The sequence below is a fragment of the Mobula birostris genome, chromosome X, assembly GCF_030028105.1.
Source record: "Mobula birostris isolate sMobBir1 chromosome X, sMobBir1.hap1, whole genome shotgun sequence".
Classification (NCBI taxonomy): Eukaryota; Metazoa; Chordata; class Chondrichthyes; order Myliobatiformes; family Myliobatidae; genus Mobula; species Mobula birostris.
In genome coordinates this window covers 43,863,286-43,876,581 of record NC_092402.1, presented here as the reverse complement: position 1 = coordinate 43,876,581, position 13,296 = coordinate 43,863,286, and the positions used below count along the sequence as shown (strand labels likewise).

At 42.8% G+C, this 13,296-nt stretch overlaps 1 protein-coding gene across 1 annotated transcript in view; it reads left to right on the top strand.

Moving 5' to 3' along the window:
• The window catches only part of LOC140191729 (uncharacterized), a 106,164-nt gene that overhangs the window by 35,481 nt on the left and 57,387 nt on the right, over window positions 1-13,296 (top strand). Inside the window, exons 5-7 of the mRNA XM_072249422.1 lie at window positions 6,364-6,451; window positions 11,522-11,583; window positions 12,692-12,745. Of these exons, the coding sequence (XP_072105523.1) occupies window positions 6,364-6,451; window positions 11,522-11,583; window positions 12,692-12,745 (204 nt within the window). The remainder of the gene's footprint in view (window positions 1-6,363; window positions 6,452-11,521; window positions 11,584-12,691; window positions 12,746-13,296) is intronic.

The following is a 13,296-nucleotide window of genomic DNA, read 5'->3' as shown; positions in this document are numbered from 1 at the left end:
GGCTGAATCAAAGGTAGTGACGATTCAGCATATAGGAAGGAGATTGAAAATCTGGCTGAGTGGTGTCATAACAACAACCTCTCACTCAATGTCAGCAAGACCAAGGAGCTAATTATAGACTTCAGGAGGAGGAAACCAGAGGTTCATGAGCCAGTCCTCATCGGAGGATCAGAGATGGAGTGGGTCAGCAACTTTAGTTTCCTTGGTGTTATCACTTTAGAGGATCTGCCCTGGGTCTCACATGTAAAGTGCCATTACAAAGAAAGCATGGCAGTGCCTCTACTTTCTTAGAAGTTTGTGAAGATTCAGCATGACATCTATAAGACCATAAGACATAGGAGCCAAATTAAGCCATTTGGCCCATCGAGTCTGCTCTGCCATTTCATCATGGCTAATCCATTTCCCTCTCAACCCCATTCTCCTGCCTCCTCCCCATAACCTCTCATGCCCTGATTAATTAAGAACCTACCACCTTCTGCCTTAAATATACTCAATGACTTGGCTTCCACAGCTGTCTGTGGCAACGAATTCCACAGATTCACCACCCTCTGGCTAACAAAATTCCTCCTCATCTCCATTCTAAATGGGCCTCTCTATTCTGAGGCTGTGCCCTCTGGTCCCACCATAAGAAACACCCTCTCCACATCCACTCTATCTAGGCTTTTCAACGTTCAATAGATTTTAATGAGATCCCCCCTCATTCTTCTAAATTCCAGTGAGTAAAGGCCCAGAGCCATCAATTGCTCCTCATACGATAAGCCTTTCATGATTTCACCCGGAATCATTATCCTCTTCTGATCCCTCTCTAATGTCAACACATCCTTTCTTAGATAAAGGCCCCAAAACTGCTCACAATGCTCCAAGTGAGGCCTCACCACTGCCTTATAAAGCCTCAACATTACAACCTTGCTTTTATATTCTAGTCCTCTCAAAATGAATGCTAACTCTGCATTTGCCTTCCTCACCACTGAATCAACCAGCAAATTAACTTTAATAAATTAATTAATCTAAACCTTCGACAAACTTCTATAGATGTGTGGTGGAGAGTACATTGACTGGTTGCATGATAGCCTGGCATGGAAACACCAATGTCCTTGAATGGGAAGTCCTACAAAAAGTGATGGACACAGCACGGTCCTTCAAAGGGAAAGCCCTCCCTGCCATTGAGCACATCTACACAGAGTGTTGTTGCAGGAAAGCAGCATTCATCATTCAGGATCCCCACCATCCTAGGCCATGCTCTCTTCTTATTGCTGCAATAGGAAGAAGGTACAGGAGCCTCAGGACTCACACTACCAGGTTCTGGAACAGTTATTACCCCTCAACCATCAGGCTATTGAGCCAGAGAGGGGATAACTTCACTCACCCATCACCGAATTGTTCCTACAACCTATGGACTGACTTTCAAGGACTCTACGTCTCATGTTCTCACTACTTATTGCTTATTTATTTATTATTATTTTTATTATTGTTTCCTTTTTGCTTTAATTTTGTATTTGCACAGTTGTCCTTTGCACACTGGTTGTTTGTCCGTCCTGTTGGATGTGGTCTTTCATTGATTCTATTGTGTTTCGTTGTACTTACTGTGATTGCCCACAAGAAAATGAATCTCAGACTTGTGTACGTTGACATATATGTACAAACGTTTGTATTTCGATAATAAATTTACTTTGAACTTTGATAAGACAGAAAATTGGGTGTTTACATAAACTCAGCACTGAACGCCATGAAACAATAATCAGTAAAAGGAGAAGAATGTTAAATTATTTGATCAAAACCAGTAACTCCAAGTCTGAAAGAGCCACATATGCATTGTGCAGCCCTCTACAAACAGATCACTGTTCCCTCTTCTGGTCAAACACAAGGCTGTGTGGCACTGAAAACAGCATGGAGAAATAAATGTCTGATTGAGAAACAATGGGGTGTCATGACAAGCAATGAAATGAAAAGTGTGCGTAATGTCATTAACAGTGCAGAACAATAAAATCAAACAGGACTGAAATAGAACAAACTGACAAAAGTTCGAAGTATTAATTGGACATGTTAATGTCAGATTCTTCTTGGTAGAAACTTAACGACTATATTGTTAATGAAATGATTGGATACCAGAACTGGAAAATCTCCCAGGACAACTTGAGATGGATAAAAAGAATCCATTCAGTGGATGTCAATCGTTCTTCCAGCAACCTGTAAAGTTCATAATGACGCGATGTCAAAGAACAATGGGACAGTAAAAATGGTTAACAATTATACTGTGTATATGTAGATAATGTGAATATCATAAAACTATTCATGAACCATAAAACTGGGTGAGCTTATTCATTTGGATTTCTCTCTGGGAGTGCCCAGACATGCCCAGCCTAACCCACTCCGCATTTTGCAACTTCTACATTATATTATTTACATTTTTATCTGTCTTTTAACTCTCTAACCACTCCCATTCACTTATTTACTAGATAATTTCACTTACAGCTCATCTCCATCCTGGATTTTACCTTTTCAGAGACATCCCTTCTTTCCCACCCTCCCTGCAGCTTAAAAAGCATGCTCCCACTTTCCTGTTTCTCTTCCCACAGATACCACCTGACCTGCTGTATATTGCCAACATCTGCAGTTTTTATTTCGCATTTCCAGCATCTGCAGATTTTTTTTTCATTTTCCTTGTTTTATGACCTGAGTTTGCACCTGGAGTGCTAATGGCTGTTAAGTTCATCAATTCAACTTCACACGAGCCGTGGAATATTGCATTGCTTTCTGTATAACCTGCCATAAAGCTGAGGTCTGTTGCAAAAGTGAGATTAACAGTGCATATCTGCATATAGTTCCTAGGTTCTGGGTCACATTCATTAAATGTTGTAACATACCGTATGCTAGGAGGAGTGTTAATTTTCTCCCCACCATGACAAGCTAATTTACTTTTCAAATGTGGAAATCAAAGAAAAGCTATAGATGCTGGAAATCTATAACGGAAATGGGAAATGCATGAGAAACTGTGGGAAGTTTCTCTTGAACACAAGAGATTCTGCAGATGCTGGAAATCCAGAAGAACACACACAAGATGCTGGAGGAACTCAGCAGGTCAGGCAGCATCTACGGAGAAGAATAAAGAGTCGATGTTTCGGGCGGAAACACTTGCAGACTGATCTGCTGAGTACTTCCAGTATTTTCTCATTTTATGAATGGTTTTACAGGTTTGTTTGAAGTTAAGGATGTTACTTTCCTTTCTGGTTACAATGCACTAACACTGCAGGTGGGGAGAATCTCTCTCCAGGTCAAACTGAGCAGTGAGCTCTGATGCAAATTTGCTAAAATGTCCCATGAAGCCATGTGTATTGCTTTATTTGTATCTGCACAACAGCTTTAAATCTCTAGTTGACTATAATTAAGATACTTATAGATTTACTGATCTCAACCAGACAAACATGATGCACTTTGGAAGCACTAATGAGGCTAGAACATATACCACAAGCAGCATGGTTTCAGGGGGTACTGAGGAACAGGGGGATATCAGTGTGCAAAGTGGCAACATTGTTAGGAAATTGTATACTTTTGGAAACCAGCCTTTGTTAGTTAGGCATTAAATTAGACCAGAAGCCCAAAAAACATAGGAGCAGAATTAGGCCATTCAGCCCATTGTGTCTACTATACCATTCCATCATGGCTGATTTATTATTCCCCTCAACCCCATTCTTCTGTCGTCTCCCCATAACCCTTGACATCCTTACTAATCAAGAACCTATCAACCTCTGCTTTAAATATACCCAACGACTTGACATCCACGAACCTCATAGATTCACCACCCGCTGACTAAAGAAATTTCTCCTCCTCCTATTTTTATGTGTTCTACCCATCCCTCCTGCAACCTTCTCTGCAACTTAAAATTATCTTTATTACTTCTCATTTCCTATGGTGAAGAAGGATTCCTGACCTGAAATGATAACTCCATTTCCATCTCCACCCACAGATTCTGCCTGACCTCCTGAGAGTTTCTAGCATTTTCTGTTTTTAATATACAGTAGATTAATTGATTTGGCTTTAATACCTTGATGTTATTCTTTTCTTATAAAGTTCCAGGCTCTACCAAGTTCTCCACTGCTGTAGTGAAGATGGTTACTTAGAGTCATAGAGACAGAAACAGGCCTTTTGGCCCACCTAGTCTATTCCAAACTGTTATTCTACCTAGATCCATCAATCTGCATTTGGACCATAGCCGTTCATACCCCTCCCATCCTTGTATTTATCCAGACTTCTCTTAAAAGTTGCAATCGAACTTGCATCCACAACTTCCGCTGTCAGCTGGTTCCACACTCGCACCACCCTCTGAGTGAAGAAGATGAAGAAGTTCCCCCTCAGGGTCCCCTTAAATACTTTACCTTTCACCCTTAACCTATGATCCAACTCACGTTTGACTTAAATCAAAACTTTGGTGCCAAACTCATCCAATATCATCCATGAAATATGACCTCTGACAAGTAGCATGAAAGCGGTGATATCATCTCAATGTACTCCACTTCCTGTAGTTGTTTTTGTGGATCCCATTGGAAATAAATTTGGGAAGTGAAGTGGAAAGCATGGAGGGCCAAATCTACAGCATGTCTATTGATACTAATCTGCAGATAGATTTCTGGGCATTATGTAAAAGCCAGTGCCCTATTTGATCAGCAGGAGCGTAAGGTCACTGGCAATTGCTTCAAACCTTTTCCGTCTTTCATCTGATTAACAGGATACCACTGTAGTCCAATGAGCAGTGAGGACAGCTGTCCAAAGTTTACCTTTATTTTCCATGGCTAATCCTAGGGTCCTCCTGTTACCTGTGCCAAGGGCTGACATCAGCGAGCCTTTGAGCTTGAAACATTATGTCTGTACAACATAGTCGCAGAGATGGAATGCATTTGCCCATTGAAATACTGAATGCAGTAACCGAGTATTTCTTCATGAATACTCGGCATGTACTATTTTTGCATTTTTAAACTTCCCGACAGCATTTTGCTCCCTTTGAGTCAAACTTCGATAAAGTATCAGCTTATCAGTTGATTGCATTCCAACCTTTGAAATTTTACCCGTTTACTCTAAGTTACTAATGTGCACAATAAAAAAAAGTCAAAAAAAACTGTGGCAAAGGTTAACATGACCACCCCACCTCCTGCAGCAACTTCCTTTCTCCCTCATTTATTCCCAATTGTGAGATTTAATCAATTAATTTTACACTCCCAGTACTAAATTGCCCATTTGTAAACTGATTACAAGATCTTACTGCAAAACTTCACTCAAAATTATTTGTTTTTCAAAACAAAAAGATTAGAAACACTTTTGGACTCAGATAGCATGAAAGAGCCCAGGCAAAATTCAGCCATTATTCAATAAACACAGTTCTCACCCTATCTCAGAAGTATTTCACTTTGTGGAGTTCCTACCACAGTTTACAGATCTCTACTGGAATTACTAATCTTCATATTTCCGAAGGCATTTTCACTGACAATCTGAAGATAATTACTGGTATGCCAATACCTCATTTCAGAAAGGGAGCAAACACAGCTAAACGTCTGTTGAATAAGTAGTTTAATATTGCCCAATTTAATCTTCTAATGTGCGATATGGTATAAAATTAACACTCTGACAAACAGTGTATTGATTTAGTAAATGCCAAGGCTCAATTCAGCACTCGCCTCGCTGTCAGAGGTCATAGTCACTCCAGAGGCTTGAGTATGATGTGCAGGCAGACAGCCAAGGAAGCCCTGTAGAGTTGCTGCTTTTGCAGCCTCCACCCAGCCTCTGTCGTTAGTTCCACTCTTCATCTGCCAATCGTCCTTCCTCACCTGGATCCACCTATCTCTCGCCAGCTCTTGCTCCACTCCTTCCCTTCACCTCTTTATACTGGCCATCCCTCCTCTATTATTTCAGTCCAGATAAAGGGTCTTAACAAGAAACATTCATTTCCCTCCACAGAAGGTGCCTGACCCATCAAGCTCCTTCAGCAGTTTGGTTTTACTTTGCTCCAGATTCCAGCACCTGCAGTCTCTTGTGTCTCCATAACAAATGACCATATTGATCTGACAAGAGAGACCCAAGTCTTGACAGCTTAAGTCAATGGGGGAAGAAGTTGTGTGGGCATTGAACTCACTTCTGAAATCCAGTTCCATTGAAAGGAATGAAACTGAACTTCAAAACCCAAGTTCAACATGCAATCATAATTACATCATGTATTTAGCGCAAACTAAGGAAATCTACTTTCCTAAAGCTTTGAGGATGAATGGGGAGTCAGGAGGAAGTTCTGTTGCAAGTGAAGCTACTTTGCCAGTATCAACTCCTCAGCTGTTTGTTGAAGTCTCTACTTGCTTCTTAAGTGTTTGCATATTTTCACAGACTACCTTCCGATCATCAGAAGTGACATCAGATGACAATTTCATAGTGGGTTCGGGTGATGACGTCTTTGCAATCCTTCCCACAGAAGGTGAGCTCAGGATCTTCATGATATTCAAAACCTCCACAGAAAAGACCTCTAGAGGCCACAAGCAGCAATTTTGTTGGCTGGAGAGAATTAATTTACAAATGCTGACAAAATAGTGGCCTTTTAATCCAAAGCAGCTTACTGTCAAGGTGATGGGGAGTATAAAGTCTCTAAGTGACAGATGATAGGTTGAGTCTATCTACGGACATTTCCTTTTGGGTCTTACACAGCTTAAAATTCACCTACTGACTAGGAGTAGTGGTAAATTAATCTATCAACTTGCAAGCCTTTGGGGTGGGGAAGGAAACTGGAATACTCAGAAGAAACCCATGCGGTAACAGAAGGAATGTGCAGGCTCCCCACTGTCAGTGCTGGAGGTCAGGATTGAACCCAAGTTCCTGGCACTTTGAGACACCAGCTCTGCCAGTTGTTCCAATGCATTGCCCAGCTCCTATGGTCATTTGACGTATGTCTTACACATTGCCGCTAACCTCAGTCAATTTTGCAGGGTTCAATGGGCCAACATATTTTCCTTGAGATGTGCTGTTGTGTTGAACAGGCTGAAGTTCTGTCTCATTGTGAAGCTCTGCTTTGACAGAAAGCACCAGGCCTCGACTCACCTCTCAGGATTTTATTACCAGTGGATGCTTTGCAATTTTAAATATGCAGATAATTGGCTTGCCCTAAACACTGGAAGAAAAGTTGAATGATGACTCCCAATTCATTTGTGCTAACAATGTATGTTATCTTGGGGACCTAAGAATGGGGACCCAGGTTTAAGTAGCCAAGTTCTGCTTCCATAACAACATCCAACCCCATCCCAGCTTTGGCTCATGTGCTGTTGAAGTCTCAGCTGTGCCTCAAGGTTAGTCTGTTGTCCATGTATCTGGTCACCTAAACACTTCCTGTGTCCTGGACTTGCTCCAAATCTCATTCACCATTCCCTTGTCTTGTTGATCTATATTGGCTCCTGGTTAACCAAAGTTTCAGTTTTACATTTTCTTGCCCTTCTCACCACCCCTTATCTGTGAGACCTCCATCAGTCCGGCAACCCACCAAGGTTGCTCTCTCCTGATTCAGGTTTTCTGCGCATCCCCAGTTTTGATTATTCATCTCTTACCTTAGGCTCTCTGGTGTCTCTAGAACTTCCTCCCTAAAGCTGTTAGCTCACAAAGTTAGGATATCCACTCTGGTAAAAAAAAATTGAAGGCTGATTCAATCCCAACCAGACAGGTTGGGTTCTGTCAGGCCCTGGTCTGAACAGGGACAGCCAAGCTCTGGCTGGATTCCATAAATGTCCCAACTAATATCCTGCTGCCCTCAGCTTAGCCAATTGTGACTCTAGTCTCATGCCGACATGGCCGACTCTCAGCTGCAGTGTGAAATAGCCCAAGAAGTCAGTCATATAAATCAAGCTGCCATGGTCACATCAAACAGACTTCATTCACCACAGTACTGTCTCCAGGCAGTGCAGGTTAGACAACAAATAACAGTCTTGCCAATAACCCACATCTAATCTAGAATAACTATAAAAAATTCTAAGATGTATTCAATAAAATTCGAGAAGGCAATGAGAGCAAGTGACGATGACAGAAAGTGGTGGATGTTATGTATGCGCGGAGCAAGAACGATAAAAGAGCGGAAGGATTAAACGGTTTACTGAGTTATGTTAGCCGAGGTATGCGCGGGACAACTTAAAGGAGGGAGTGACAAACTTGGCCCGTCGAGACAAAAAAAAAGCGCACTTGAAAGCTCACACAAAAAGAGAGTGCCTCCCTCTAGTCGGAGGTCTAGTCGATCAATTGGCCGCATGCGCACTCGCCACATTCTCACAATTGATCCGATATAGTTCATTCCTCCCCCTTATAGCTTGGGATAACAGGGGAAGGGAATAAGAGAGGTAAACTGAGAAAAATGATGAAATGTCTATCCTGCTTGAAAGAAGTCAACTGGCCAGCACATCCTCGTGGTTCATCTGCTGGGACGCTGGCTTCGTCCGCAGAGTCTGCTTCTGTCGCTTCCCTGGCTCTCCCATCATTTCGTTGGTGCATATGATCCAAATGTTGCCTGACAGACCGTCCGTCTGCCAGCTCAAGTTCTGCTCTTTGCCGAACAACAGCTGGTAGCCAGTTTTCTTCCTATGATATGCACGTGTAGACTTTGTCTCTGGCACTGAGCTTTTGCAGCCTGGTTGGCCAGCTGTAGGAGATCTAATCTGGTGCGTAAAACGTGTTTGAACATCTATTTGGCAGGCGATGAGCCTGCAACTTTGGGACAACCCGATAATGGAAAAGGAAACAGCTTAATTTCATCAACAAGTCACCTTGTGTTTGTTTGGAAAGGTCTCGCTTCACAGTTCGCTCCGCCAGGCCATTTGATGCAATGTGATATGGAGCTCTTGTCATGTGCCTAATACCATTCTTCTCGACAAGCTCCTTAAATTGTGAAGGCCGAGCAATTGTCAGATAGAATCATCTCCAGAATACCAAATGCGGTGAAGACCGACCACAGCTTAGTGATGGTAGTTGCGGGGGAACATGATGAATTAGTGGGTAATACCTCTATCCGCTTCGAACGGTAACCCACAATAACCAGAAATATATGTCCACAGCACGGTCCAAAATTGTCCATGTGAATGCTAGGCCCATGGCAATGCTTTTTGTGTCTGCTGACAAACAGGGCAGATTCTCAATAACGGCCACTGCATTCTCAACACATCTAGGTGGGCATCATGCAGTTCACTGAGCCTTGGTGTGGGAGGGTCGGTACAGTCATCCCGTAGATGTACGCACCATCAGTTCATGTGAATGGTTGAAATTTGGGTGGAGACCTGACCTGTGACAGGAGTGGGTCTCAGGTGGTCCACTGCCTGATGAGGTGACGTGATGGGTCTCTAGGCTTTGTAACAAGTGGACAACTGGACAACTTTGAATGGTGGTGTGCCAGATGTGGTGTCCTCGGCTATTGGTAATCTGCTTAAAGTCTCTGCCACCACAGTCTCCTTTCTTGAAGGTATACTTCATTATACAATATTAGCCAGATAAGGTCAATGCCCATTGTTACATTCTGGGTGATGACATCTGTTGGACACCTTGTGTCTCCCCTATTAAGACTAGCACAGGCTTATGATCCGTATGGATTTTTGAATGAGTGCCCAAATAGGTATAAATGGAAGTGTTTAATGTCAAACATAATGGCTAGGGCTTCTCAGTTGAGCTTCAAATAATTAATCTTAGCCTGAGCAAAAGCAATAGTTATTTCAGTTCTGCAAGGCATTCGATGCAGGAGTACAGCCCTGGCCCAATATGGTGTAACATTTCATTGCTACAGGTTCTCCTGGCTCACAATGCAACCACACATACAAAGAACTCAGGTTGGTTTTTACCTGTTCAAATGCCTTCTGCTCAATTCCTGGCCATATCCCTCTTGATCCTTGTGGAGTAATCAGTATAGGGGCTTTAACACTGTAGCTGATTGATTCAGGAACTGATTGTAATAGGTGACTAACCTTCGGAATGAGAGTAATTGTGTCATGTTTTGGGGACACAGGACCTCTTTTAAGGCTTTGATTTGTGCTCCTGCAGATGGAGGTCTGTTTTGTCAATTTTTAAGCCCAGGTAATCGACTGTCACCACAGCAACGGCATCCCTGCGGAGGCTTACGTGATGTTGACAGTGGGCTGCAACCTGTATCATTGATGTTTTCAGGAGGGGTCTGAATCTGTGTAAGGCCTCTCTTGACTGCCTCCCGCTGGCAAGTTGTAGAGCATGCTTTGTCCCAGGACAAATTGTGCTCTCTGGATAGGAGGCACCATGGGATACAGCTTGAGTTTGTTCGGGGGGAATATCTTTGTACTTGCAGTCCTGCACTGCTAGTGTCAATCTTGTGATGAAATCATCTCCATTCTCATAAGGGGTTTGTTGCAGCTGTGAAAGCCTGATGTGTGCCATAAAGACATTTGTCCTGCATCCCCAAAACTTTGTTCAAAGCCTCAGATAGGTCTGTCAGTACAGATTTGTTCTGTAGGCAGAGCACCAAAGTATTTCTGCCTGAGTTCTCCCAAATATATGCGGAGCAGCTTGAGTTTCATTGCTTCCTCCAGCTTCTCCGCGGGTGTTAAAATTGGCAGGAGTTCTCTGTAATCCAGGAAGGTTTCCTCCATGCCATCCAAGTTCCAGGGGTCAGTTTAGCCTTAGCCGTGGCCCAAAATGGATTAGGTGCTTAGAGTAGAGTGACCATTCTTCTTGTGATCCTCATTGCCAACTATTATGTATGTGGGAAGCAAAAACAATAGCGGAGTAGTAGGATTAAACAGTTTTACTGAGTCATGTTATCCATGGTATATGCTGCTTACAGTGCGGGAGCGATGAACCTGGTCCGCTGAGGTGAAAAGCACGTGCACTCAAAAGCTGGCGCTAAAGGATACTACCTCCCACACATAGGAGGCCCCATCAATTCATTGCGCAAACAACTGGCCGCATGATCACAGAATCGATCTGATACCGTTCAGTGGAAACAGCCCAGTCCATCACAGGCAAAGCCCTCCCCACCATGGAGCACATTTACATGGAGTGCTGTCGCAGGAAAGCAACATCCATCATCAAGGACCCCCACCATCCAGGCCGTGCTCTCTTCATGCTACTGGCAGGAGATACAGGGTCCTTAGGTCCCACACCATCAAGTTCAGGAACAGTTATCACCCTACAACTGTCAGGGTCCTGAACCGGTGTGGATAACTTCACTCACCTCAAAACTGAACTGATTCCACAACCTACAGACTCACTTTCAAGACCTCTACAACTCATGTTCTCAGTATTATTTATTTTTTTTATCTTCCTTTGCACATTGGTTATTTGTCAGTCTTTGTTTATGTATAGTTTTTCATAAATTCTATTGTATTTCTTTATTTTCCTGCAAGGAAATGAATCTCAGGGTAGTATATGGTGACATACAGTATATGTATTTTGATAATAAATTTACTTTGACTTTGAAAGCAAGCTGAATTGAGCAAAGAATGCACCCAGACAAGGTATATGAGTGAAATTATTGACTGAGAGTATTTTTTTTTCACAGATACAGATATCAAAACTGCATCAGAGGAGGGAGACATGGTGACTGTGTTGAAAGGAGACAAGGTGAAAGGAAATGGAGAATTGTTTAGGATGGCCAACAGTGGCAGGGCCTTCATGAGCCATCAGCTTTGACATGTCAGTTAATAGACAATAGACAATAGATGCAGGAGTAGGCCATTCGGCCCTTCGAGCCAGCACCGCCATTCACTGTGATCATGACTGATCATCCACAATCAGTACCCCATTCCTGCCTTCTCCCCATATCCCTTCACTCCGCTATCATTAAGAGCTCGATTTAACTCTTTCTTGAAAGCATCCAGAGAATTGGCCTCCACTGCCTTCTGAGGCAGAGCATTCCACAGATCCACAACTCTCTGGGTGAAAAAGTTTTTCCTCAACTTCTAAATGGGCTACCCCTTATTCTTAAACTGTGGCCTCTGGTTCTGGACTCCCCCAACATCGGGAACATGTTTCCTGCCTCTAGCGTGTCCAATCCCTTAATAATCTTACATGTTTCAAACAGATCCCCTCTCATCCTTCTAAATTCCAGTGTATACAAGCCCAGTCGCTCCAATCTTTCAACATATGACAGTTGAGACCTGATCCCTCCACTTGGTTATCTCTTTCTTCACATGGTCCCTTTCTGCTATCTTTCCTGCCTTTGGCAGTTGACTGCAGATGTTATTCCCCATGTCCAAGTGGATGGATAAAAAAATAACGTATCTTGAAAATGAATCAGACGCTACATTTGGAGTACCCAATTCACATTCAGATGCATGAAGGAGGGAGTTGTATTCTAGCTCCTCCATAATAGCATATTGAAGGTAATACTGATCTGCCATCAGAAGTCGGCTCACAGGTTGATATTTCTCCCCCTTTCCCAAGTTGAAGACACCCTATCCTACTCCAGTGCCACAACCATTGCCTGGCTGAGATTAGTCTATACGACTCTTCCAGCCCAGCTTGGCCGAGGGGCCGAGGAGTGTTATGGCTGGCTGCACTAAATATTGTTTCATGAAGATAATGTCCCTCCTTGAATGGAAGTGAAGTCCATTGCAGTTAGCTGATTGGTTCATCAGACGCTGTGCACTGCTGTTGAATCCTGATGCTTTTATTTTTATGGATTGCAAGTAAAAAGGTATAATCCAATCCAATTCTACATGCCTTCCAGGGTGAAATTGCTCCGTGCAACTGTCCTGCGATACCTGGACCCCCAGGGCCAAAGGTATGGAAAAGAATGCATGATTTGGGGATTATGACAGAATTTTGGAACAATGGATCTGGAAAAACCTGTACCTTGCACTGAGTAAAACATCTATGACATGGTCCAAATTTTGGCCAAATTTTAATTTGAGGCTTTTTGAGGTTTTACTTCCTTCTCATTTACATTAATATTGCTCTATAATAGAACAATTCTGTACACTTATGTGTAACCAGAGTTCTGAGGGGTCTGCTCTGATTGCGGTAATTCCTTATCATTTATGGAAGGCTCATTTTGTCTGGCTGATTGATACAGTAATCTCACCCCCACCCCCGTATATAAATTAAATAAGTAGTGCAAAAATTGTATGATAGTGTCTCTTTGTTGGTTCATTATCCATTCAGAAATCTGATGGCAGAGGGGAAGAAGCTGTTCCAAAAATGTTGACTGTGTGTCTTTAGGCTCCTGTACCTCCTCCTTGATAGTAGTAGTAAGAAGAGGACATGTCCTGGGTGATAGGGGTCCTAAATGATGGATGCCGCCTTTTTGAGGCAAAGCCCGTTGAAGATGCCCTC